This window comes from Hemiscyllium ocellatum, chromosome 36, assembly GCF_020745735.1.
Source record: "Hemiscyllium ocellatum isolate sHemOce1 chromosome 36, sHemOce1.pat.X.cur, whole genome shotgun sequence".
Lineage (NCBI taxonomy): Eukaryota > Metazoa > Chordata > Chondrichthyes > Orectolobiformes > Hemiscylliidae > Hemiscyllium > Hemiscyllium ocellatum.
In genome coordinates this window covers 2822182-2848780 of record NC_083436.1, presented here as the reverse complement: position 1 = coordinate 2848780, position 26599 = coordinate 2822182, and the positions used below count along the sequence as shown (strand labels likewise).

At 45.9% G+C, this 26599-nt stretch overlaps 1 protein-coding gene across 1 annotated transcript in view; it reads left to right on the top strand.

The window, feature by feature from the left end:
- Positions 1-26599, top strand: part of LOC132833272 (acid-sensing ion channel 5-like) — a 229085-nt gene that overhangs the window by 107648 nt on the left and 94838 nt on the right. The window contains exon 3 of the mRNA XM_060851434.1: positions 25906-26025. Coding sequence (XP_060707417.1) covers positions 25906-26025 — 120 coding nt within the window. The remainder of the gene's footprint in view (positions 1-25905; positions 26026-26599) is intronic.

Sequence of the window (26599 nt, the reverse complement as noted above, 5' to 3'; positions counted from 1 at the left end):
TCGATGATTCTGTTTCTTGATGGGTCTGTGTCTCGATGACTCTGTCTCAATGATTCAGCCTTGATGGCTCTGTATCTCGATGACTCTGTGTCTTGATGACTCCGTCTCAATGTTTCTGTGTCTTGATGGTTCTGTGTCTCGATGTCCCTGTCTCAATGACTCTGTCTCGATGACTCTGTGTCGCAGTGATTCTGTGTCTTGGCAACTCTGCATCTCGATGACTCTGCCTCGATGACTCTGTCTCGATGACTCTGTCTCGAAGACTCTGTGTCTCGATGATTCTGTTTTGATGACTCTGTCTCGAAGACTCAGTGTCTCGATGGCTCTGCGTCTCGATGACTCTGTCTAGATGAGTCTGTGTCTTGATGACTCGGTCTCAATGACTCTGTGTCTCAATGACTCTGCGTCTCAATGACTCTGCCTCTCAATGACTCTGTGTCTCGAAGATACTGTGTCTTGATGACTGTCTCGATGACTATCTCGAAGACTCTGTGTCTCAATGACTCTGCATTTCGATGACTATGTCTTTAAGACACTGTGTCTTGATGACTCTGTCTCAATGACTCTGTGTCTCGATGACTCTGTCTCGATGGCTCTGTGTCTCGACAAGTCTGTGTCTTGATGAATCTGCATCTCAATGACACTGTCTCAATGACTCTGTGTCTCAGTTACTCTGTTCTTGGCGACTCTGCGTCTCAATGACTCTGCCTCGATGAATCTCTCTCAATGAGTCTGTCTTGAAGACTCTGTGTCTCGAAGACTCTGTATCTCGATGACTCTGTGTCTCAGTGACTCTGTGTCTCAGTGACTCAGATTCTCAATGACTCTATCTCGATGACTCTGTCTCAAAGACTCTGTACTTCGATGATTCTGTCTCAATAACTCCGGCTCTTGGACTGTCTCGATGTCTTTGTGTCTCAATGACTCTGCATCTCTATGACTCTGTGTCTCGAAGACGCTGTGTCTTGATGACTGTCTCGATGACTATATCGAAGAGTCTGTGTCTCAATGACTCTGCGTCTCGTTGACTATGTCTCGAAGATGCTGCATCTTGATGACTCTGTCTCAATGAGTCTGCGTCTCGATGACTCCGTCTTGATGACTCTGTGTCTCGATGACTAGGTCTCGATGACTCTGTGTCTCGATGACTCAGTCTCAATGACTCAGTGTCTCGATGATTCTGTGTCTCGATGACTCTGTATCAATGACTCTGTGTCTCGATGACTCAGACTCGATGGCTCTGTGTCTTGATGAACTCGGTCTCTAGGACTCTGTCTCGATGACTCTGTGTCTCGATGAATCTGTGTTTCGATGACTATTTGTCTTGATGACTCTGTGTCTCGATGATTTGGTCTCAATGACTCTGTCTCAATGATTCTGTCTCGATGGCTCTGTATCTCGATGACTATGTGTCTCAATGACTCGGTCTTGACGACTCTGTCTCACTGACTCTCTCTTAATGGCTCTGTATCTCGATGATTATGTGTCTCGATGACTCAGTCTCGATGACTCTGTGTCTCAATGTGTCTGTGTCTCGGCGACTCTGCTTCTCGATGACTGTCTCGAAGACTCTGCGTCTTGATGACTCTGTCTCAATAAGTCTGTGTCCTGATGACTCTGTCTCATTGACTCTGTCTCGATGATTCTGTCTCGAAGACTCTGCGTCTCGATGACTCTGCGTCTTGATAACTCTGTCTCCAATTAGGGCGGCACGGTGGCACAGTGGTTAGCACTGCTGCCTCACAGCGCCAGGGACCTGGGTTCAATTCCCGACTCAGGCGACTGACTGTGTGGAGTTTGCACGTTCTCCCCGTGTCTGCGTGGGTTTCCTCCGGGTGCTCCGGTTTCCTCCCACAGTCCAAAGATGTGCGGGTCAGGTGTATTGGCCATGCTAAATTGCCCATAGTGTTAGGTAAGGGGTAAATGTAGGGGTATGGGTGGATTGCGCTTCGGCGGGTCGGTGTGGACTTGTTGGGCCGAAGGGCCTGTTTCCACACTGTAAGTAATCTAAATCTCTGCGTCTCGATGATTCTGTCTAGATGAGTCTGTGACTCGAAGACTCAGTCTCAATGACTCTGTGTCTCAATGACTCTGTGTCTCAAAGACACTGTGTCTTGATGACTGTCTTGATGACTATCTCGAAGACTCTATCTCTCGATGACTATGTCTCGAAGACGTTGCATCTTGATGACTCTGTCTCAATGAGTCTGTGTCTCGATGACTCCATCTCGATGACTCTGTGTCTTAATGACTCTATGCCTTGATGACTCTGCATCTCAATGACTCTGTCTCAATGACTCTGTGTCTCAGTGACTCTGTTTCTCGGCGACTCTGCGTCTCGATGACCCTGCCTCAATGACTCTGTCTCAGCGAGTCTGTGTCTCGATGACTCTGGCTCGATGACTCTGTGTCTCGATGAATCTATGTCTTGATGACTCTGCGTCGCAATGACTCTGCCTCAATGATTCTGTGTCTCAGTGACTCTGTGTCTCGGCAACTCTGCGTCTAGATGACGCTGCCTCGATGACTCTGTCTCAATGAGTTTGCCTCGATGTCTCTGTCTCTCAATGACTCTGCGTCTTGATGACTCAGTCTCGAAGACTTGCCTTTCGATGACTCTGTCTCAATGACTCTGTGTCTCGATGAGTCTGTGTCTCGATGACTCTGCGTCTCTAAGACTCTGTGTCTCGATAATTCTGTCTCAATGACTCTGTGTCTCAGTGACTGTGTCTTGGCGACTCAGCGTCTCGATGGCTCTGCCTTGATGACTCTGTCTCGAAGACTTGCCTCTCGATGACTCTGTCTCAATGACTCTGTGTCTCGATGAGTCTGTGTCTCGATGACTCTGCGTCTCTAAGACTCTGTGTCTCGATGATTCTGTCTCAATGACTCTGTGTCTCAGTGACTGTGTCTCGGCGACTCAGCGTCTCGATGGCTCTGCTTTGATGACTCTGTCTCGAAGACTCTGTGTCTCGATGACTCTGTCTCAATGAGTCTGTCTCAAAGACTCTGTGTCTCAATGACTCTGCGTCTTGATGACTCAGTCTTGAAGACTTGCCTCTCGATGATTCTGTCTCAATGACTCTGTGTCTCGATGACTCGGTCTCTAGGACTTTGTCTCGATTTCTCTGTGTCTCAATGAGTCTGCATCTCCATGACTCTGTGTCTCGATGACTCTGCGTCTTGATGACTCTACGTCTCGATGATTCTGTGTCTTGATGAGTCTGTGTCTCGAAGACTCTGTCTCAATGACTTTGTCTCAATGACTCTATGTCTCAGTGACTCCGTGTCTCGGTGACTCTGTATCTCGATGACTCTGTCTCGAAGACTCTGTGTCTAGGTTACTCCGTGTCTTGCTGACTCTTCGTTCTCGATGACTCTGACCCGATGAATCTGTCTCGATGGCTCTGTGTCTCGATGACTCTGTGTCTCGATGACACTGTGTAGCGATGACTCGGTCTCGATGATTCTGTGTCTTGATGAGTCTGTGTCACGAAGACTCTGTCTCAATGACTCTGTCTCGATGACTCTATGTCTCAGTGACTCTGTGTCTCGGTGACTCTGCATCTCGATGACTTTGCCTCGATGACTCTGTGTCGAGGTTACTCATGTCTTGCAGACTCTTAGTTCTCGATGACTCTGTCCCGATGAATCTGTCTCGACGGCTCTGTGACTCGATGACTCTGTGTCTCAATATCTCTGCATCTCAATGACTCTGTATCTCAACGACTCTGTATCTCAACGACTCTGTGTCTCCATGACTCTGTGTCTTGATGACTCTGTGTCTCGATGACTCTGTGTCTCGATGGCTCTGTGTCTCCATGACTCTGTGTCTCGATGACTCTGTGTCTCGATGAGTCTGTGCCTCGATGTCTCTGTGCCTCGATGTCTCTGTCTCAATGACACTGTGTCCCGATGACTATGTCTCAAAGACGCTGCGTCTTGATGTCTCTGTGTCAATGAGTCTGTGTCTCGATGGCTCTGTGTCTCAATAACTCAGAATCTCAATGGCTCTGTATCTCAACGACTCTGTGTCTCGATGACTCTGTGTCTCGATAACTCTGTGTCTCGATGACTCTGTGTAACTAGAGTAACTGTGTCTCAGTTACTCTGTTCTCGGCGACACTGCGTCTCAATGACTCTGCCTCGATGAATCTGTCTCAATGAGTCTGTCTCGAAGACTCTGTGTCTTGATGTCTCTGTCTCGATGACTCTGGCTCGATGACGCTGTGTCTCAATAACTCTGCATCTCAATGACTCTGTACCTCAACAACTCTGTGTCTCGATGACTCTGTGTCTCGATGACTCTGTGCTTCGATGTCTGTCTCAATGACACTGTGTCTCGATGACTCGGTCTCCAGGAGTCTGTGATGCTGTGTCTCAATGACTCTGCGTCTCTATGACTCTGTGGCTCGATGACTCTGTGTCTTGATGCCTCTGCATCTCGATGACTCTGCGTCTCGATGACCCTGTCTCGATGATTCTGTGTCTGAATGACTCTGTGTCTTGATAATTCTGTGTCTCAATGACTCTGTGCCTCGATGATTCTGTGTCTCGATGGTTCTGTGTCTCGATAACTCTGTCTTGATGACTCTGTCTCAATGGCTCTGTGGCTCGATGTCTCTGTCTCGATGTCTCTGTGTCTCGCTGACTCTGTCTCGAAGACTCTGTGTCTTGATGGCTCTGTGTCTCGATGACCCTGTCTCAATGACTCTGTATCGATGACTCTATGTCTCAGTGACTCTGTGTCTCAGTGACTCTGTGTCTCAGTGACTCAGCATCTCGATGACTCTGTCTCGTAGACTCTGTGCTTCGATGATTCTGTTTCAATAACTCTGGCTCTAGGACTCTGTCTCGATGTCTCTGTGTCTCAATGACTCTGCATCTCTATGACTCTGTGTCTCTATGACTAGGTCTCTAGGACACTGTCTTGAAGACTCTGTGTCTCAATGACTCTGCATCTCTATAACCCTGTTTCTCGACGACTCTGCGGCTCATGACTATTTGACTTGATGATTCTGTGTCTCGATGATTTGACCTAAATGACTCTGTCTTGATGATTCTGTGTCTTAATGGATCTGTGTCTCGATGACTCTGTGTCTTGATGACTCTGCATCTCGGTGAGTCTGCATCTCAATGACTCTGTATCGATGACTCTGTCCCGATGAATCTGTCTCGATGGCTCTGTGTCTCGATGACACTGTGTCTCGATGACTCGGTCTCTAGGTCTCTGTCTCGATGACTCTGTGTTTCGATGAACATGCACCTCAATGTCTCCGTCTCGATGACTCTGTGTCTCAGTGACTCAGCGTCTCGATGACTCTGTCTCGATGACTCTGTGCCTCGATGTCTCTGCGATTCGATGACCCTGTCTCGATGATTCTGTGTCTGAATGACTCTGTGTCTTGATGACTCTGTGTCTCGATGACTCTGCGTCTCGATGATTCTGTGTCTCGGTGGCTTGTGTCTCAATAACTCTGTCTCGATGGCTCTGCATCTCGAGGACTCTGTCTCAATGACTCTGTCTGAATGACTCTGTGTCTCGATGACTCGGTCTCTAGGACTCTGGCTGAATGATTCTGCGTCTCAATGACTATGTCTCAAAGACTTGCCTCTCGATGACTCTGTCTCAATGACTCTGTGTCTCAATGACTCTGCATCTCTATGACCCTGCATCTCGATGACTCTGTCTTGATGACTCTGTGTTTGAATGACTCTGTGTCTCGATGACTCGGTCTGTAGGACTCTGTCTCAATGATTCTGCGTCTCGATGGCTCTGTGTCTCAATGACTCTGTGTCTTGAAGACTCTGTGTCTTGATGACTGTCTCGACGACTATGTCTTGAAGATGCTGAGTCTCAATGAATCTGTCTCAATCAGTCTGCGTCTCGATGATTCTGTCTCAATGACTCTGTGTCTCAGTGACTGTGTCTCGGCGACTCAGCGTCTCGATGACGCTGCCTTGATGACTCTGTCTCGATGACTCTGTCTCAATGACTCTGTGTCTCGATGTCTCTGTGTCTCGATGACTCAGACTCGATGGCTCTGTGGTCTTGATGACTCGGTCTCTCGGACTCTGTCTCGATGACTCTGTTTCTCGATGACTCCATCTCGATGACTCTGAGTCTCGATGAATCTATGTCTTGGTGACTCTGTGTCTCAATGACTCTGTCTCAATGACTCTGTGTCTCAGTGACTCTGTGTCTCGGGCACTCTGCGTCTCGATGATGCTGCCTCGATGACTCTGTCTCGAAGACTCTGTGCTTCGATGATTCTGACTCAATAACTCTGGCTCTAGGACTCTGTCTCTATGACTCTGTGTCTCGACGACTCTGCGTCTTGATGATTCTGCGTCTCAATGACTATTTGTCTTGATGACTCTGTGTCTCAATGATTTGGTCTAAATGACTCTGTCTCGATGATTCAGTGTCTTGATGGATCTGTGTCTCGATGACTCTGTCTCAATGATTCGGTCTTGATGGCTCTATATCTCGATGACTCTGTGTCTCGATGACTTGGTCTCAATGATTCTGTGTCTTGATGGCTCTGTGTCTTGATGACCCTGTCTCAATGACTCTGGCTCGATGACTCTGTGTCTTGATGGATCTGTGTCTCGATGACTCTGTCTCAATGATTCGGCCTTGATGACTCTGTGTCTCGATGACTCTGTCTCGAAGACTCTGTGTCTCGATGACTCTGTGTCTCGATGATTCTGTCTCACTGACTCTGTGTCTCAGTGACTGTGTCTCGGCGCCTCAGCGTCTCGATGACTCTGCCTTGATGACTCTGTCTCGATGACTGTGTCTCGAAGACTCTGTGTCTTGATGATTCCGTCTCATAGACTCTGTCTCGAAGACTCATGTCTCAATGACTCTGCATCTTGATGACTCAGTCTAGAAGACTTGCCTCTCGATGACTCTGTCTCACTGACTCTGTATCTCAATGACTCGGTCTCTACAACTCTCTCTCGATGACTCTGTGTTTCAATGACTCTGCATCTGCATGACTCTGTGCCTCGATGACTCTGTGTCTTGATGACTCTGTGTCTCGATGACTTTGTGTAGCGATGACTCGGTCTCGATGACTCTGTGTCCCGATGTGTCTGTGTCTCGACGACTCTGCATCTATGTCTCGAGGACGCTGCGTCTTGATGGCTCTGTCACGATGAGTCTGTGTCTCGATGACTCTGTCTCGATGACTCTGTATATCAATGACTCTGTGTCCCGATGTGTCTGTGTCTCGATGACTCTGCATCTATGTCTCGAGGACGCTGCGTCTTGATGGCTCTGTCACGATGAGTCTGTGTCTCGATGACTCTGTCTCGATGACTCTGTGTCTCGAGAACGTTGCATCTTGATAACTCTGTCTCCAAGACTCTGCGTCTCGATGACTCTGTCTAGATGAGTCTGTGTCTCGATGACTCGGTCTCAATGACTCTGTGTCTCAATGACTCTGCGTCTCAATGACTCTGCCTCTCAATGACTCTCTGTCTCGAAGACACTGTGTCTTGATGACTGTCTCGATGACTATCTTAAAGACTCTGTGTCTCAATGACTCTGCATTTCGATGACTATGTCTTGAAGACACTGCGTCTTGATGACTCTGTCTCAATGAGTCTGTGTCTCGATGACTCTGCCTCGATGACTCTGTGTCTCAATGAGTCTGTGTCTTGATGAATCTGCGAATCAATGACTCTGCCTCGATGAATCTGTCTCAATGAGTCTGTCTCACAGACTCTGTCTCTTGATGGCTCTGTCTCGATGACTCTGTCTCGATGACGCTGTGTCTCAATAACTCTGCATCTCAATGACTCTTAATCTCAATGAATCTGTATCTCAACGACTCTATGTCTCCATGACTCTGTGTCTTGATGACTCTGTGTCTCGATGACTCTGCGTCTCGATGGCTCTGTGTCTCCATGACTCTGTGTCTCCATGACTCTGTGTCTCCATGACTCTGTGCCTCGATGTCTCTGTGCCTAGATGTCTCTGTCTCAATGACACTGTGTCTTGATGACTCGGTCTCCAGGACTCTGTGTCTCGATGACTCTGTGTCTCGATGATTCTGTCTCGATGGCTCTGTGGCGCAATAACTCTGCATCTCAATGGCTCTGTATCTCAACGACTTTGTGTCTCAATGAATCTGTGTCTCAATGACTCTGAGCTTCGATGTCTCTGTCTCAATGACACTGTGTCTCGATGGCTCAGTCTCCAGGATTCTGTCTCGATGACTCTGTGTCTCAATGACTCTGTGTCTCTATGACTCTGTGTCTCGATGACTCTGTGTCTCGATGACTATGTCTTGAAGATGCTGAGTCTCGATGAATCTGTCTCAGTCAGTCTGCGTCTCGATGATTCTGTCTCAATGACTCTGTGTCTCTAAGACTCTGTGTCTCGATGACTCTGTGTCATGATGACCCTGCCTCAATGACTCTGTCTCGATGACTCTATGTCTCAGTGACTCTGTGTCTCGATGACTCTGCGTCTCCAAGACTCTCTGTCTCGATGATTCTGTCTCGATGCTTCTCCGTCTTGATAACCCTGTCTCGCTGACTCTGTGTCTGAATGACTGTGTCTCGAAGACTGTGTCTCGATGACTCTGTCTCGATGACTCTGTGTCTCGAGAACGTTGCATCTTGATAACTCTGTCTCCAAGACTCTGCGTCTCGATGACTCTGTCTAGATGAGTCTGTGTCTCGATGACTCGGTCTCAATGACTCTGCGTCTCAATGACTCTGCCTCTCAATGACTCTCTGTCTCGAAGACACTGTGTCTTGATGACTGTCTCGATGACTATCTTAAAGACTCTGTGTCTCAATGACTCTGCATTTCGATGACTATGTCTTGAAGACACTGCGTCTTGATGACTCTGTCTCAATGAGTCTGTGTCTCGATGACTCTGCCTCGATGACTCTGTGTCTCAATGAGTCTGTGTCTTGATGAATCTGCGAATCAATGACTCTGCCTCGATGAATCTGTCTCAATGAGTCTGTCTCACAGACTCTGTCTCTTGATGGCTCTGTCTCGATGACTCTGTCTCGATGACGCTGTGTCTCAATAACTCTGCATCTCAATGACTCTTAATCTCAATGAATCTGTATCTCAACGACTCTATGTCTCCATGACTCTGTGTCTTGATGACTCTGTGTCTCGATGACTCTGCGTCTCGATGGCTCTGTGTCTCCATGACTCTGTGTCTCCATGACTCTGTGTCTCCATGACTCTGTGCCTCGATGTCTCTGTGCCTAGATGTCTCTGTCTCAATGACACTGTGTCTTGATGACTCGGTCTCCAGGACTCTGTGTCTCGATGACTCTGTGTCTCGATGATTCTGTCTCGATGGCTCTGTGGCGCAATAACTCTGCATCTCAATGGCTCTGTATCTCAACGACTTTGTGTCTCAATGAATCTGTGTCTCAATGACTCTGAGCTTCGATGTCTCTGTCTCAATGACACTGTGTCTCGATGGCTCAGTCTCCAGGATTCTGTCTCGATGACTCTGTGTCTCAATGACTCTGTGTCTCTATGACTCTGTGTCTCGATGACTCTGTGTCTCGATGACTATGTCTTGAAGATGCTGAGTCTCGATGAATCTGTCTCAATCAGTCTGCGTCTCGATGATTCTGTCTCAATGACTCTGTGTCTCGATGACTCTGTGTCTCGTTGACTCTGTGTCTCTAAGACTCTGTGTCTCGATGACTCTGCGTCTCCAAGACTCTCTGTCTCGATGATTCTGTCTCGATGACTCTCCGTCTTGATAACCCTGTCTCGCTGACTCTGTGTCTGAATGACTGTGTCTCGAAGACTGTGTCTCGATGACTCTGTCTCGATGACTCTGTGTCTCGAGAACGTTGCATCTTGATAACTCTGTCTCCAAGACTCTGCGTCTCGATGACTCTGTCTAGATGAGTCTGTGTCTCGATGACTCGGTCTCAATGACTCTGTGTCTCAATGACTCTGCGTCTCAATGACTCTGCCTCTCAATGACTCTCTGTCTCGAAGACACTGTGTCTTGATGACTGTCTCGATGACTATCTTAAAGACTCTGTGTCTCAATGACTCTGCATTTCGATGACTATGTCTTGAAGACACTGCGTCTTGATGACTCTGTCTCAATGAGTCTGTGTCTCGATGACTCTGCCTCGATGACTCTGTGTCTCAATGAGTCTGTGTCTTGATGAATCTGCGAATCAATGACTCTGCCTCGATGAATCTGTCTCAATGAGTCTGTCTCACAGACTCTGTCTCTTGATGGCTCTGTCTCGATGACTCTGTCTCGATGACGCTGTGTCTCAATAACTCTGCATCTCAATGACTCTTAATCTCAATGAATCTGTATCTCAACGACTCTATGTCTCCATGACTCTGTGTCTTGATGACTCTGTGTCTCGATGACTCTGCGTCTCGATGGCTCTGTGTCTCCATGACTCTGTGTCTCCATGACTCTGTGTCTCCATGACTCTGTGCCTCGATGTCTCTGTGCCTAGATGTCTCTGTCTCAATGACACTGTGTCTTGATGACTCGGTCTCCAGGACTCTGTGTCTCGATGACTCTGTGTCTCGATGATTCTGTCTCGATGGCTCTGTGGCGCAATAACTCTGCATCTCAATGGCTCTGTATCTCAACGACTTTGTGTCTCAATGAATCTGTGTCTCAATGACTCTGAGCTTCGATGTCTCTGTCTCAATGACACTGTGTCTCGATGGCTCAGTCTCCAGGATTCTGTCTCGATGACTCTGTGTCTCAATGACTCTGTGTCTCTATGACTCTGTGTCTCGATGACTCTGTGTCTCGATGACTATGTCTTGAAGATGCTGAGTCTCGATGAATCTGTCTCAGTCAGTCTGCGTCTCGATGATTCTGTCTCAATGACTCTGTGTCTCTAAGACTCTGTGTCTCGATGACTCTGTGTCATGATGACCCTGCCTCAATGACTCTGTCTCGATGACTCTATGTCTCAGTGACTCTGTGTCTCGATGACTCTGCGTCTCCAAGACTCTCTGTCTCGATGATTCTGTCTCGATGCTTCTCCGTCTTGATAACCCTGTCTCGCTGACTCTGTGTCTGAATGACTGTGTCTCGAAGACTGTGTCTCGATGACTCTGTCTCGATGACTCTGTGTCTCGAGAACGTTGCATCTTGATAACTCTGTCTCCAAGACTCTGCGTCTCGATGACTCTGTCTAGATGAGTCTGTGTCTCGATGACTCGGTCTCAATGACTCTGTGTCTCAATGACTCTGCGTCTCAATGACTCTGCCTCTCAATGACTCTGTCTCGAAGACACTGTGTCTTGATGACTGTCTCGATGACTATCTTAAAGACTCTGTGTCTCAATGACTCTGCATTTCGATGACTATGTCTTGAAGACACTGCGTCTTGATGACTCTGTCTCAATGAGTCTGTGTCTCGATGACTCTGCCTCGATGACTCTGTGTCTCAATGAGTCTGTGTCTTGATGAATCTGCGAATCAATGACTCTGCCTCGATGAATCTGTCTCAATGAGTCTGTCTCACAGACTCTGTCTCTTGATGGCTCTGTCTCGATGACTCTGTCTCGATGACGCTGTGTCTCAATAACTCTGCATCTCAATGACTCTTAATCTCAATGAATCTGTATCTCAACGACTCTATGTCTCCATGACTCTGTGTCTTGATGACTCTGTGTCTCGATGACTCTGCGTCTCGATGGCTCTGTGTCTCCATGACTCTGTGTCTCCATGACTCTGTGCCTCGATGTCTCTGTGCCTAGATGTCTCTGTCTCAATGACACTGTGTCTTGATGACTCGGTCTCCAGGACTCTGTGTCTCGATGACTCTGTGTCTCGATGATTCTGTCTCAATGGCTCTGTGGCGCAATAACTCTGCATCTCAATGGCTCTGTATCTCAACGACTTTGTGTCTCAATGAATCTGTGTCTCAATGACTCTGAGCTTCGATGTCTCTGTCTCAATGACACTGTGTCTCGATGGCTCAGTCTCCAGGATTCTGTCTCGATGACTCTGTGTCTCAATGATTCTGTGTCTCTATGACTCTGTGTCTCGATGACTCTGTGTCTCGATGACTATGTCTTGAAGATGCTGAGTCTCGATGAATCTGTCTCAATCAGTCTGCGTCTCGATGATTCTGTGTCAATGACTCTGTGTCTCGATGACTCTGTGTCTCGTTGACTCTGTGTCTCTAAGACTCTGTGTCTCGATGACTCTGTGTCATGATGACCCTGTCTCAATGACTCTGTCTCGATGACTCTATGTCTCAGTGACTCTGTGTCTCGATGACTCTGCGTCTCCAAGACTCTCTGTCTCGATGATTCTGTCTCGATGACTCTCCGTCTTGATAACCCTGTCTCGCTGACTCTGTGTCTGAATGACTGTGTCTCGAAGACTGTGTCTCGATGACTCTCTGTCTCGATGATTCTGTCTCAATGACTCTGTGTCTCAGTGACTCTGTGTCTCGGCGACTCTGCATCTCGATGACGCTGCCTCGATAACTCTGTCTCAATGAGTCTGTGTCTCGATGACTCCGTCTCGATGACTCTGTGTCGCGAGGAATCTATATTTTGATGACTCTGCCTCTCAATGACTCTGCGTCTTGATGACTCAGTCTCGAAGACTTGCCTCTCGATGACTCTGTCTCAATGACTCTGTGTCTCGCTGACTCTGTGTCTCGATGACTCTGTGTCTCAATCAGTCTGTGTTTCGATGAACATGCACCTCAATGACTCTGTCTCGATGACTCTGTGTCTCAGTGATCTGTGTCTCAGTGACTCAGCGTCTCGATGACTCTGTCTCGATGACTCTGTCTCGAAGACTCTGTGCTTCGATGATTCTGTCTCAATAACTCTGTCTCTAGGACTCTGTCTCGATGTCTCTGTGTCTCAATGACTCTGCATCTCTATAACTCTGTGTCTCCATGACTCGGTCTCTAGGACTCTGTCTCGATGTCTCTGTGTCTCAATGACTCTGCATCTCTATGACTCTGTGTCTCCATGACTCGGTCTCTAGGACACTGTCTCGATGTCTCTGTGTCTCAATGACTCTGCATCTCTATGACTCTGTTTCTCGACGACTCTGCGTCTTGATGACTCTGCGTCGCATGACTATTTGTCTTGATGACTCTGTGTCTCGATGATTTGGTCTAAATGACTCTGTCTCGATGATTCTGTGTCTTGATGGATCTGTGTCTCAATGGCTCTGTCTGAATGACTCGGCCTCGATGGCTCTGTATCTCGATGACTCTGTGTCTCGATGACTCAGTCTCAATGATTCTGTGTCTTGATGGCTCTGTGTCTCGATGACTCTGTCTCAATGACTCTGTCTCGATGACTCTATGTCTCAGTGACTCTGTGTCTCGTCGACTCTGCATCTCGATGACTCTGCATCGATGACTCTGTCTCGATGACCCTGTCTCGAAGACTCTGTGTCTCAATGATTCTGTTTTGATGACTCTGTCTCGAAGACTCTGTGTCTCGATGGCTCTGCGTCTCGATGACTCTGTGTCTCGATGACTCTGTGTAGCGATGACTCGGTCTCGATGATTCTGTGTCTTGATGAGTCTGTGTCTCGAAGACTCTGTCTCAATGACTCTGCCTCGATGACTCTATGTCTCAGTGACTCTGGGTCACGATGACTCAGCATCTCGATGACTCTGTCTCGTAGACTCTGTGTTTCGATGATCCTGTCTCAATAACTCTGGCTCTAGGACTCTGTCTCGATGTCTCTGTGTCTCAATGACTCTGCATCTCTATGACTCTGTGTCTCTATGACTCGGTCTCTAGGACACTGTCTTGATGACTCTGTGTCTCAATGACTCTGCATCTCTATGACTCTGCATCTCTATAACTCTGTTTCTTGACGACTCTGCGTCTTGATGACTCTGCGGCTCATGACTATTTGACTTGATGATTCTGTGTCTCGATGATTTGACCTAAATGACTCTGTCTTGATGATTCTGTGTCTTAATGGATCTGTGTCTCGATGATTCTGTGTCTTGATGACTCTGCATCTCGGTGAGTCTGCATCTCAATGACTCTGTATCGATGACTCTGTCCCGATGAATCTGTCTCGATGGCTCTGTGTCTCGATGACACTGTATCTCGATGACTCGGTCTCTAGGTCTCTGTATCGATGACTCTGTGTCTCGATGAGTCTGTGTTTCGATGAACATGCATCTCAATGACTCCGTCTCGATGACTCTGTGTCTCGAAGACTCTGTGCTTCATGATTCTGTCTCAATAACTCTGGCTCTAGGACTCTGTCTCGATGACTCTGTGTCTCAATGACTCTGCATCTCTATGACTCTGTGTCTCCATGACTCGGTCTCTAGGACACTGTCTTGATGACTCTGTGTCTCAATGACTCTGCACCTCTATGATTCTGTTTCTCGACGAGTCTGCGTCTTGATGACTCTGCGTCTCAATGACTATTTGTCTTGATGACTCTGTGTCTCGATGATTTGGTCTCAATGACTCTGTCACGATGATTCTGTTTCTTGATGGATCTGTGTCTCGATGACCCTGTCTCAATGACTCTGTCTTGATGACTCTATGTCTCTGTCTTGATGACTCTATGTCTCAGTGACTCTGTGTCTTGGCGACTCTGCATCTCGATGATTTTGTTTTGATGACTCTGTCTCGAAGACTCTGTGTCTCGATGGCTCTGCATCTCGATGACTCTGTGTCTCGATGACTCTGCGTCTTGATGACTCTGTGTCTCGATGACTCTGTGTAGCGATGAATCGGTCTCGATGATTCTGTGTCTTGATGAGTCTGTGTCTCGAAGACTGTCTCAATGACTCTGTCTCGATGACTCTACATCTAAGTGACTCTGGGTCACGATGACTCTGCATCTCGATGACTTTCCTCGATGGCTCTGTAACGATGACTCTGTTTCGAAGTCTCTGAGTCTAGGTTACTCTGTGTCTTGCTGACTCTTCGTTCTGATGACTCTGTCCCGATGAATCTGTCTCAATGTCTCTGTGTCTCGATGAGTCTGTGTTTCGATGAACATGCATCTCAATGACTCCGTCTCGATGACTCTGTGTCTCAGTGACTCTCTTTCTCAGTGACTCAGCGTCTCGATGACTCTGCATCTTGATGACTCTGTGTCTCGGTAACCCTGCATCTCGATGACGCTGCCTCGATGACTCTACCTCGATGACTCTGTATCGATGACTCTGTGTCGAGGTTACTCCGTGTCTTGCTGACTCTTCGTTCTCGATGACTCTGTCCCGATGAATCTGTTTCGATGTCTCTGTGTCTCGATGACTCTGTGTCTCGATGACTCGGTCTCTAGGACACTGTCTTGATGTCTCTGTGTCTCAATGACTCTACATCCCTATGACTCTATTTCTTGACAACTCTGCGTCTCGGTGACTCTCCATCTCATGACTGTTTGTCTTGATGACTCTGTGTCTCGATGATTTGGTCTAAATGACTCTGTCTCGGTGATTCTGTGTCTTGATGGCTCTGTATCTCGATGACTCGGTCTCAATGATTCTGTGTCTTGATGGCTCTGTGTCTCGATGACCCTGTCGAAATGACTCTGACTTGATGATTCTGTGTCTTGATGGATCTGTGTCTCGATGACCCTGTCTGAATGACTCGGCCACGATGGCTCTGTATCTCGATGACTCTGTGTCTCAATGACTCGGTCTCAATGATTCTGTGTCTTGATGGCTCTGTGTCTCGATGACCGTGTCTCAATGACTCCGTCTCGATGACCCTATGTCTCAGTGACTCTGTGTCAGGGCGACTCTGCATCTCGATGACTCTGCCTCGATGACTCTGTCTCGCTGACTCTGTCTCAATGAGTCTGTCCGAAGACGTTGTCTCTCAATGACTCTGCACCTTGATGACTCAGTCTCAAAGACTTGCCTCTCGATAACTCTGTCTCAATGACTCTGTGTCTCGATGACTCGGTCTCTAGGACTCTGTCTCCATGATTCTGCGTCTCGATGGCTCTGTGTCTTGAAGAATCTGTGTCTCGTTGACTATCTCGATGACTATCTCGAAGACTCTGTGTCTCAATGACTCTGCATCTCGATGACTATGTCTCGAAGACGTTGTGTCTTGCTGACTCTGTCTCAATGTGTCTGTGTCTCGATGACTCTGTCTCGATGACTCTGCATCTCAATGACTCTGTCTCAATGACTCTGTCTCAATGAGTCTGTCTCGATGACTCTGTCTCTCAATGATTCTGAATCTTGATGACTCTGTCTCGAAAACTTGCCTCTCGATAACTCTGTCTCAATGACTCTGTGTCTAAATGGCTCGGTCTCTAGGAATCTGTCTCAATGACTCTGTGTCTTGATGATTCTGTGTCTTGATGACTCTGTGCCTCGATGGCTCTGTGTCTCCAAGACTCTGTGTCTCAATGACTCTGTGTCTCGATGACTCTGTCTCGTAGACTCTGTGCTTCGATGATTCTGTCTCAATAACTCTGGCTCTAGGACTCTGTCTTGATGGCTCTGTGTCTCAATGACTCTGCATCTCTATGACTCTGTGTCTCTATGACTCGGTCTCTAGGACACTGTCTTGATGACTCTGTGTCTCAATGACTCTGCATCTCTATAACTCTGTTTCTCGACGACTCTGCGTCTTGATGACTCTGCGGCTCATGACTATTTGACTTGATGATTCTGTGTCTCGATGATTTGATCTAAATGACTCTGTCTTGATGATTCTGTGTCTTAATGGATCTGTGTCTCGATGACTCTGTGTCTTGATGACTCTGCATCTCGGTGAGTCTGCATCTCAATGACTCTGTATCGATGACTCTGTCCCAATGAATCTGTCTCGATGGCTCTGTGTCTCGATGACACTGTGTCTCGATGACTCGGTCTCTAGGTCTCTGTCTCGATGACTCTGTGTCTCGATGAGTCTGTGTTTCGATGAACATGCACCTCAATGACTCCGTCTCGATAACTCTGTGTCTCAGTGATCTGTGTCTCAGTGACTCAGCGTCTCGATGACACTGTCTCGATGGCTCTGTGTCTCGAAGACTCTGTGCTTCGATAATTCTGTCTCAATAACTCTGGCTCTAGGACTCTGTCTCGATGACTCTGTGTCTCAATGACTCTGCATCTCTATGACTCTGTGTCTCCATGACTCGGTCTCTAGGACACTGTCTTGATGACTCTGTGTCTCAATGACTCTGCACCTCTATGATTCTGTTTCTCGATGAGTCTGCGTCTTGATGACTCTGCGTCTCAATGACTATTTGTCTTGATGACTCTGTGTCTCGATGATTTGGTCTCAATGACTCTGTCACGATGATTCTGTTTCCTGATGGATCTGTGTCTCGATGACTCCGTCTCAATGATTCTGTGTATTGATGGCTCTGTGGCTCGATGACCCTGTCTCAATGACTCTGTCTTGATGACTCTATGTCTCTGTCTTGATGACTCTATGTCTCAGTGACTCTGTGTCTTGGCGACTCTGCATCTCGATGACTCTGTCTCGATGACTCTGTCTTGAAGACTCTGTGCTTCGATGATTCTGTCTCAATAACTCTGTCTCTAGGACTCTGTCTCGATGTCTCTGTGTCTCAATGACTCTGCATCTCTATGACTCTGTTTCTCGACGACTCTGCGTCTTGATGACTCTGCGTCGCATGACTATTTGTCTTAATGACTCTGTGTCTCGATGATTTGGTCTAAATGACTCTGTCTCGATGATTCTGTGTCTTGATGGATCTGTGTCTCAATGGCTCTGTCTGAATGACTCGGCCTCGATGGCTCTGTATCTCGATGACTCTGTGTCTTGATGACTCAGTTTCAATGATTCTGTGTCTTGATGGCTCTGTGTCTCGATGACCCTGTCTCAATGACTCTGTCTCGATGACTCTATGTCTCCAAGACTCTGTGTCTCAATGACTCTGTGTCTCGATGACTCTGTCTCGATGGCTCTGTGTCTCAATAAATCTGCATCTCAATGACTCTGTATCTCAACGACTCTGTGTCTCGATGGCTTTGTGTCTCGATAGCTCTGTCTCAATGACACTGTGTCTCAATGCATCTGCGCCTCTATGACTTTGCATCTCGATGACTCTGTGTCTTGATGACTCTGCATCTCGGTGACTCTGCATCTCGATGACTCTGCCTCGATGACTCTGTATCGATGACTCTGTCTCGAAGACTCTGTGTCTCAATGATTCTGCATCTCAATGACTCGGTATTTCAACGACTCTGTGTCTCGATGACTCTGTGTCATGATGATTCTGTGTCTCGATGACTCTTTGTCTCGATGGCTCTGTGTCTCCATGACTCTGCATCTCAATGACTCAGTATCTCAACGACTCTGTGTCTCGATGACTCTGTGTCTCGATGGCTTTGTGTCTCGATTGCTCTGACTCAATGACTCTGTCTCGATGACTCTATGTCTCAGTGACTCTGTGTCTCGGCGACTCTGCATCTCGATGACTCTGCCTCGATGACTCTGTCTCTATGACTCTGTCTCAAAGACTCTGTGGCTCGATGATTCAGTCTTGATGACTCTGTCTTGACGACTCTGTCTCGAAGACTCTGTGTTTCAATGATTCTGTTTTGATGACTCTGTCTTGAAGACTCTGTGTCTCGATGACTCTGCGAATTCATGACTCTGTCTCAAAGACTCTGTGTCTCGATGGCTCTGCGTCTCGATGACTCTGTGTCTCGATGACTAGATCTCGATGACTCTGTGTCTGAATGACTCTGTGTTTCGATGACTCGGTCTCTAGGACTCTGTCTCCATGATTCTGCTTCTTGATGGCTCTGTGTCTTGAAGACTCTGTGTCTCGTTGACTATCTCGATGACTATCTCGAAGAATCTGTGTCTTAATGTCTCTGCATCTTGATGACAATGTCTCGAAGGCGTTGCGTCTTGATGACTCTGTCTCAATGTGTCTGTGTCTCGATGACTCTGTCTCGATGACTCTGCATCTCAATGACTCTGTCTCAATGACTCTGTGTCTCAGTGACTCTGTTTCTCGGCGACTCTGCTTCTCGATGACGCTGCCTCAATGACTCTGTCTCAATGAGTCTGTCTCGAAGACTCTGTCTCCAAGTGATTCTGCATCTTGATGACTCAGTCTCGAAGACTTGCCTCTCAATAACTCTGTCTCAATGACTCTGTGTCTCAATGACTCGGTCTCTAGGACTCTGTCTCGATGATTCTGTGTCTCAATGATTCTGCATCTCAATGACTCCGTATCTCAACGACTCTGTGTCTTGAATACTCTGTGTCTTGATGACACTGTGCCTCGATGTCTCTGTGTCTTGATGATTCTGTGTCTCGATGACTCTGTGTCTCGATGGCTCTGTGTCTGAATGACTCAGTCTCTAGGACTCTGTCTCGATGACTCTGTGTCTCGATGACTCTGTGTCTCGATGACTCTGCGTCTCTAAGACTCTGTGTCTCGAAGACTCTGTGTCTCAATGATTCTGTCTCAATGACTCTGTGTCTCAGTGACTGTGTCTCGGCGACTCAGCATCTCGATGACTCTGCCTTGATGACTCTGCCTCTCAATGTCTCTGTGTCTCGAAGACTCTGTGCCTTGATGACTGTCTCGATGGCTATCTCGAAGACTCTGTGTCTCAATGACTCTGCATCTCGATGACTATGTCTTGAAGACGCTTCATCTTGATGACTCTGTCTCAATGAGTCTGTGTCTCGATGACTCTGTCTCAATGACTCTGTCTCGAAGACTCTGTGTTCCGATGACTACATCTCGATGACTCTGTGTCTCAATGACTCTGCGTCTCAATGACTATGTCTCGAAGTCACTGTTTCCAAGACTCTGTTTCTCGATGACTCTGCGTCTCGATGACTCTGGTCTGTGTCTCGATGACTCTGCCTTTAGACTCTGTCTCGAACACTCTCGAACACTGTGTCTCAATGTCTCTGTGTTTTGAAGATTCTGCATCTCGATGACTCTGTGTCTCTAAGACTCTGTGTCTCGATGACTCTGTCTCAATGATTCTGTCTTGAATTCTCTGTGTCTCAATGACACTGCATCTCGTTGACTATGTCTCGAAGACACTGCGTCTCAATGACTCTGTCTCGATGAGTCTGTGTCATGATGACTCAGTCTCTAGGACTGTCTCATTGACTCTGTGTCTCAATGACTCTGTGTCTCGATGACTCTGTCTCAAACACTCTGTGTCTCAATGACTCTGCATCTCGATAACAATGTCTTGAAGATGCTGTGTCTCAATTAGTCTGTCAAGATGAGTCTGTCTTGATGACTCGGTCTCTAGGACTCTGTCTCAATGACTCTGTGTCTCGATGACTCTGTCTCGATGATTCTGTGTCTCGATGGCTCTGTGTCTCGATGACTCTGTGTCTCGATGGCTCGGTCTCTAGGACTCTGTCTCAATGACTCTGTCTCAATGACTCTGTGTCTTGAAGACTCTGTGTCTCGATGACTCTGTCTCAATGACTCTTTCTCAAAGATTCTGTGTCTCAATGACTCTGCGTCTTGATGACAATGTCTCGAAGACACTGCGTCTCAATTAGTCTGTCAAGATGAGTCTGTGTCTCGATGACTCTGTCACGTTGACTCTGTGTCTTGATGAGTCTGTGTCTCGATGACTCTGTGTCTCGATGACTCTGTGTCTTAATGAAGCTGTCTCGATGACTCTGTGTCTCAATGACTCTGTCTTGATGATTCTGTGTCTCGATGGCTCTGTGTCTCGATGACCCTATCTCGATAACTCGGTCTCGATGACTCTGTGTCTCGAAGTCTCTGTGTTGCGATGACTTGGAAGCAGTAGTTCTGGATCTCGATGACTCGATCTTTAGGACTCTGTCTCAATGACTCTGTGTCTCAATGGCTCTGGGTCTCAATGTCTCTGTGTCTCGATGACTTGGTCTCTAGGGCTCTGTCTCGATGACTCTGTGTCTCGATGACTCTGTCTTGATGACTCTGTCTCAATTACTCTGTGTTTCAATAACTCTGCATCTCAATGACTCTGTGTCTCAATAACTCTGTGTCTTGATGACCCTTTGTTCGTGATGACTCTGTCTCGATGACTCTGTGTCTCTATGATTCTGTCTCGATGACTTTGTGCCTCAATGACTCTGTCTCAATTACTCTGTGTCTCAATAACTCTGCATCTCAATGACTCTGTGTCTCGATGCCTCTGTGTCTCGATGACTCTGTCTCAATGACTCTGTGTCTCGTTGACTCGGTCTCTAGGACTTCGTTCGATGACTCTGTGTCTCGGCAAATATTCGTCTCGATGGCTCTGCCTCCATGACTCTGTCTCGATGATTCTGTCTCGAAGATTTTGTGTCTTGATGATTCTGTCTTGATGACTCTGTCTCGAAGACTCTGCGTCTCGATGACCATGTCTCGATGACTCTGTGTCTCGATGACTCGGTTTCAATGACTCTGTGTCTCAACGACTCTGCATCTCGATGACTCTGCGTTTCAATGACTCTGTGTCTTGAAGACTTTGTGTCTCAATGGCTCTGTGTCTTGATGACTCTGTGTCTCGATGACTCTGCGCCTCAATGACTGTGTCTCAAGACTATGAGTCTCGATGACTCTGTGTCTCCATGACTGAGTCTTGATGTCTCTGCAATTCAATGACTCTGTATCTCAATGACTTTGTGGGTCAATGACTCTGTGTCTTGATGACTCTGCATCTCAATGACTATATCTCAATGACTATGCATTTCGGTGACTCTGTGTCTCCATGAATGAATCTTGATGACACTGCATCTCAATTACTCTGTATCTCAATGACTCTGTGTCTCAATGACTCTGTCTCCATGAGTTTGTGTCTCAATGACTCTGCATCTTGATGACTCTGAGCAAATGGCTGAGGGAAAATAAGAACAGATGTAGGGCAAAGTAGATATTTTTAGATCAAAGAAATTAGCATAATTACAATGGATAGATGAATATCTAAAGCAGTTTTATCAAAAGGAGTACTCAGAAGAAAATTGGAGGCTGGAATTGACCAAGTGAGATATCAAAGGGCCCGCACAAAACTGGAATCAATGGCTATCAAGGCAAACTGTGCCCTCGCATGAATCATACCTAGCATATAGGAAAATGGTCGTGGTTGTTGGAGGTCAGTCCCCTCAGCTTCAGGACATCTTTGCAGGAGTTCTGCAGGCTGGTATCCTAAGCCATCTTCAACTTCTTCCAATGACCTTCCCTCCATCATAAGGTAATAAGTGTGGATGTTTGCTGATGATTACCTATGTTCAGCATTATTTACAATTCTTCAGAAAATGAAGCAGTCAGTTTAAATACAAAAAGATCTAGACATATCCAGGCTAAGGCTGACAATTGTCAAGGAACATGTATGCTACACAAATGCCAGGCAATGACCATCACCAAGAAGAAACAATGGTGATCACTGATTACCCCATTATCAACATCAAACAATCAAACGTTGACCAGAAGCTCAACCGGACCAGCCATATGAACATAATGGATGCATGAGCAGTTCAGAGACTGGGAATACTGCGGCAAGCAAATTATATCTTGATTCCATAAAACCTGTCCACTATCTCCAAGGCACAAGTTAGGAGTGTGATGGAATACTCCCCACTTACCTGCGAGACAATTACTGTTGCAATCGTTTCACTGCGAACAGAGGTAAGTGTTCTCGAAAATACCGTTTCCTAATTCTTCAGTAACATTATAGCCAAAACATGTTTTGTACGAGAACTACCTGTAGAGATCAAATCAATGATCAGTTAAATCAGATTAATACTGGCAAGGCAGTTGATGAATGAAATGGACCTTGATCTTTTTTTTCCTAAACATTCCCATGTTCCTTTACACAGTGCAATTGCAGTGTATTATGAGAATCTCTTTACAAAGTATAAGTTTTCTAAAAGAATTGTCACTTTAAATACACCAATTAGCTGGTTAAACTTTTGTGATCCAACCAATGAATCAACAGTTCCAGATGTTCAAAGTTATGCAGTCCAAAATTCAGAAGATGTATATAAGAGAAAGTAAATTAGTCTGTCAAAGATGAAAGGAATGAACATAATTCTCTTGGTGTGTAAAATAGCCTTTTAAGTGAAACAAAATCAGAAATTGCTGGAGAAACTTAGCAAGTCTGCCAGCATCTGTGGAGGGAAGGCAGAATTAACATTTCCAGCGAACTTTCTTCAGAACTGATGGCAGCTAGGAAAGGATGGTATAAGGGAGCTTAAGGTAATCAATTAAGGAATTTATTCTGCAATTTGAGAGGGAGAAAATAGAATCAGAGGTAAGGTCTTATAGCTAAATAAAGGCAACTACAGAAGCATGAAAGAGGAGCTGGGTAGAATTCACTGGGAGGGGAGCCGAGCAGGAAGGACATTGGAACAGCGATGGCAGGAGTTTCTGGAAGTACTTTGGAGACACAGCAGGGATTCATCCCAAGGAAAAAGAAGCATGGTACAAGGAGGATGAGGCAACCATGGCCAACAGGGAAGTCAAGGATAGCATAAAAGCAAAAGAGAAAACCATACAATGTGGTGAAGGGCAGTGGGAAACTAGAGGATTGGGAAGCTTACAAAGCTTACCCTCAACAGAGGGTAACAAAAAAGAAATAAGGAGGCAGAAGATTAAATATGAGGGTAAGCTAGCCAGTCACGTAAAGGATGAGTGTAAGACTGTTTTTAGATATATGAGGACGAAAGAGGCAAACGTGGACATTAGGCCACTGGAAAATTACACTCTAGAGATAGTGGTGGGGAACAAGGTAATAGCTGCGGACTTGAATAATTACTTCACGTCAGCCTTCACAGTGGAAGACACGAGTAACGGTCCAAAAGTTCAAGAAGTCAGTATAGTGGCCATCTCCATGGAGAAGGTGCTTGAAAAACTGAATGGCCTGAAGGTGGGTAAGTCACCCCGACCAGTTGGATTACAACCTGAGTTCTAAGGGAGATGGCTGAAGAGATAGCTTTAGCAGTGATCTTACAGTAACCACTAAAATCAGGGAGGGTCCCAGAAAAATGCAAAGTCATTCACGTTACATCCCTGTTTAAAAAGGGAGTAAGGCAAAAGATGGAAAATTACAGACTGATTAGCCTAACCTCGGTCGTGAGTAGGTTCCTGGAATCCACTGTGAAGGATGAGATTTCTGAATATCTGGAAATGCATGGTAAACTGTGTGATCTGGCATTTGATTATCTGGCATTCAATTATCCAAATGAAATATTCCCCGCCCATGTCCTTTGGATAATCAAGGTTCCTCTGTAATTAGAACAGATGGAATGGAGATGGGAAATTGGGAGAATGGAATTCTTCACAAGAATTACATTGTGAGGATGTATAATCCAGCCAATGTGGGAGTCAGTGAGTTTGTAGTGGGTATCAGTGGTCAGAAACTAAAACAGATATCTAAAATGGAATGGATGAGTCAGAGATGGATAAGGTGAAGATGAGAGGAAAGTGGAAATTAGAAGTCATAATGATCAATTGTTTCCAATTACGGACAGGAGACAGAAGAGGCAGTGATATCATTGATGTACCAATGTCCTGCATTCTGTGGGGTCTCGGATTCAAACCAGAATGTCCCACACACCTCACAAAGGATTAACTGGAACCCATATGAGTTCCCATAACCACACTTCTGATCTGAAGAAAGTGAGAAGAGTTAAAGCAAAGGTTATTCCAAGAGAGAACAAAGGTGAGCCAGGCTGAGGACAGTGGTGGTTGATGGGGACAGTTCAGTTTTTTTTTCCAGGAAGAAGCAGAGAGCCGTAAAACCATCCTGATGTTCAACAGAATTGCACATCAATAGTGAAAACAAGCAGGCTGATACACACAAATTAGAAATTCTGAAACTGATATAAAGTATCAGAAGAATTGCGGATGTAAGTGGGAAAAATTAAGTTCATGAAGCAGGAACAGGTACTGTTCTGGGTCTGCCTGGGTTGTCCTATTTGTGGATTTTGGGAAAAAGGTTTTATGGGGCTTTATGGGGTGGGTGTGGGGGGTGGGAGGGGTCTATGAGCTTGGAGGCTGTTGCAGGGATTGGAGTGTGGTGTAGGGCAGATCCCCAGATAAGGTGAGATTATTGACCACCATGGATGGTGTTTGAACAATGGGAAATTTGAACATTAAGAAATAATTAAAATATTAAAATTAAGTGAACATTATCCGTAGAAGTTTTTACTGTGAGTGCTTTTTATCCAGCAAAAGAAGAAAAATGTCAATCAAATATTAGCCTGATGTTTGACGGTAAGGTCATAGCCCATGAGAGACAGGAGGAAGTGTATGAGAGCTGGCACATAACCTCCGCGATCTAGAGATCAGTAGGCCAGACAACAACAACACCACCACCCTTGTTGTCAGGCTTGATTACAAAGTTCAGGTTGTATCTGAGAGCGTGGTGTGCGGTCAGTTCAGGGGCAGATAAGTTCAAATGGGGAGAAGGCAAAGAAATTAAAATGACTGATGCCACGTCAACAGTTCTCAATGAGTTGGTCAAATGTAAGTAAAAGACCTTTCTTTCTCCCTGGCTTACTATGATCCATCCCTTTGTGTGCCTGACTGTTTTTGTTTCCCTCCAGATTTTATCTCTACCTGTTGTTTACTCCTTTACATTTTCTCCCACATCAATTTCTGTCATCAGCACATATACCATCTTTTCATAGGTAATATGAGGTTTGAAGAAGAGTCACTAGACCTAAAATGTTATCTCTGCTTTCTCTCTAAAGGTGCTGCTAGAGTTTTGTTAACAATTTCTGTTTTTGTTTCAGATTTCCAGCTTTTGCAGTTCTTGGTTTTATTTTAATTTTTATAAGTGGATGCTCTTCAAGCTAATGGTATTGATCATCATGACTGGTGTCTGCCATTTCCTTTTTATTCATCACTATTCATGTGTGTACTCATGTATATTTAACAGCCTATAAAACAGAGAAAAATGACAGTTATCATTTGGCTAACTTTTACATTTGATTTCTAGGATTTTAAACACGTTTTTACTGAATATGGCAGCTGTTACACTTTCAACCACGATGATACTGCTAAAAAGAGTGCAAACATTTCAGGAAGAGGATTAACCGTGATGCTGGATATTAAACAGGTTTACCGTGCATGATACTTAACATTAGAATAAACTGTTTATTTTGGTAAATAATGGGAAATTTGATCATTGAAAAGTAATTAAACTTAAGTGAACATTATCCATAAAAGTTTATACAGTGTGTGCTTTTTATACAGCAAAAGAAGAAAAAAATTCAGTCAAATATGCGAGTTTAAGTCATTGAAGTGAATTCATTCTGTGGTAGAAAGGAGAGACAGAATCCTTTGTCTATATCGTGTGTTGTGCATGAATTTGAGTGCCATTTCCTCTCAGGGGTATGTTGTCTTGTGTGGTTATGCGGTTCCCACCTCTTTATGCATAATTGCATGAATAGTGTAGCAAATTTTGAGGATCACAGATACTCTGTCAGTATTTTGCAGAATCAAAACATCCAGAAGCCATGTTTAACAATTCCTGATGAAGAGCTTATGCCCAAAATGTAGATTCTCCTGCTCCTCGGCTGCTGCTTGACCGGCTGTGCTTTTCCAATGCCACATATTTCAACTCTGATCTCCAGCATCTGCAGTCCTCACTTTCTCCTGTTTAAAGAGCAACCAAACAGGCGTTTATTCAC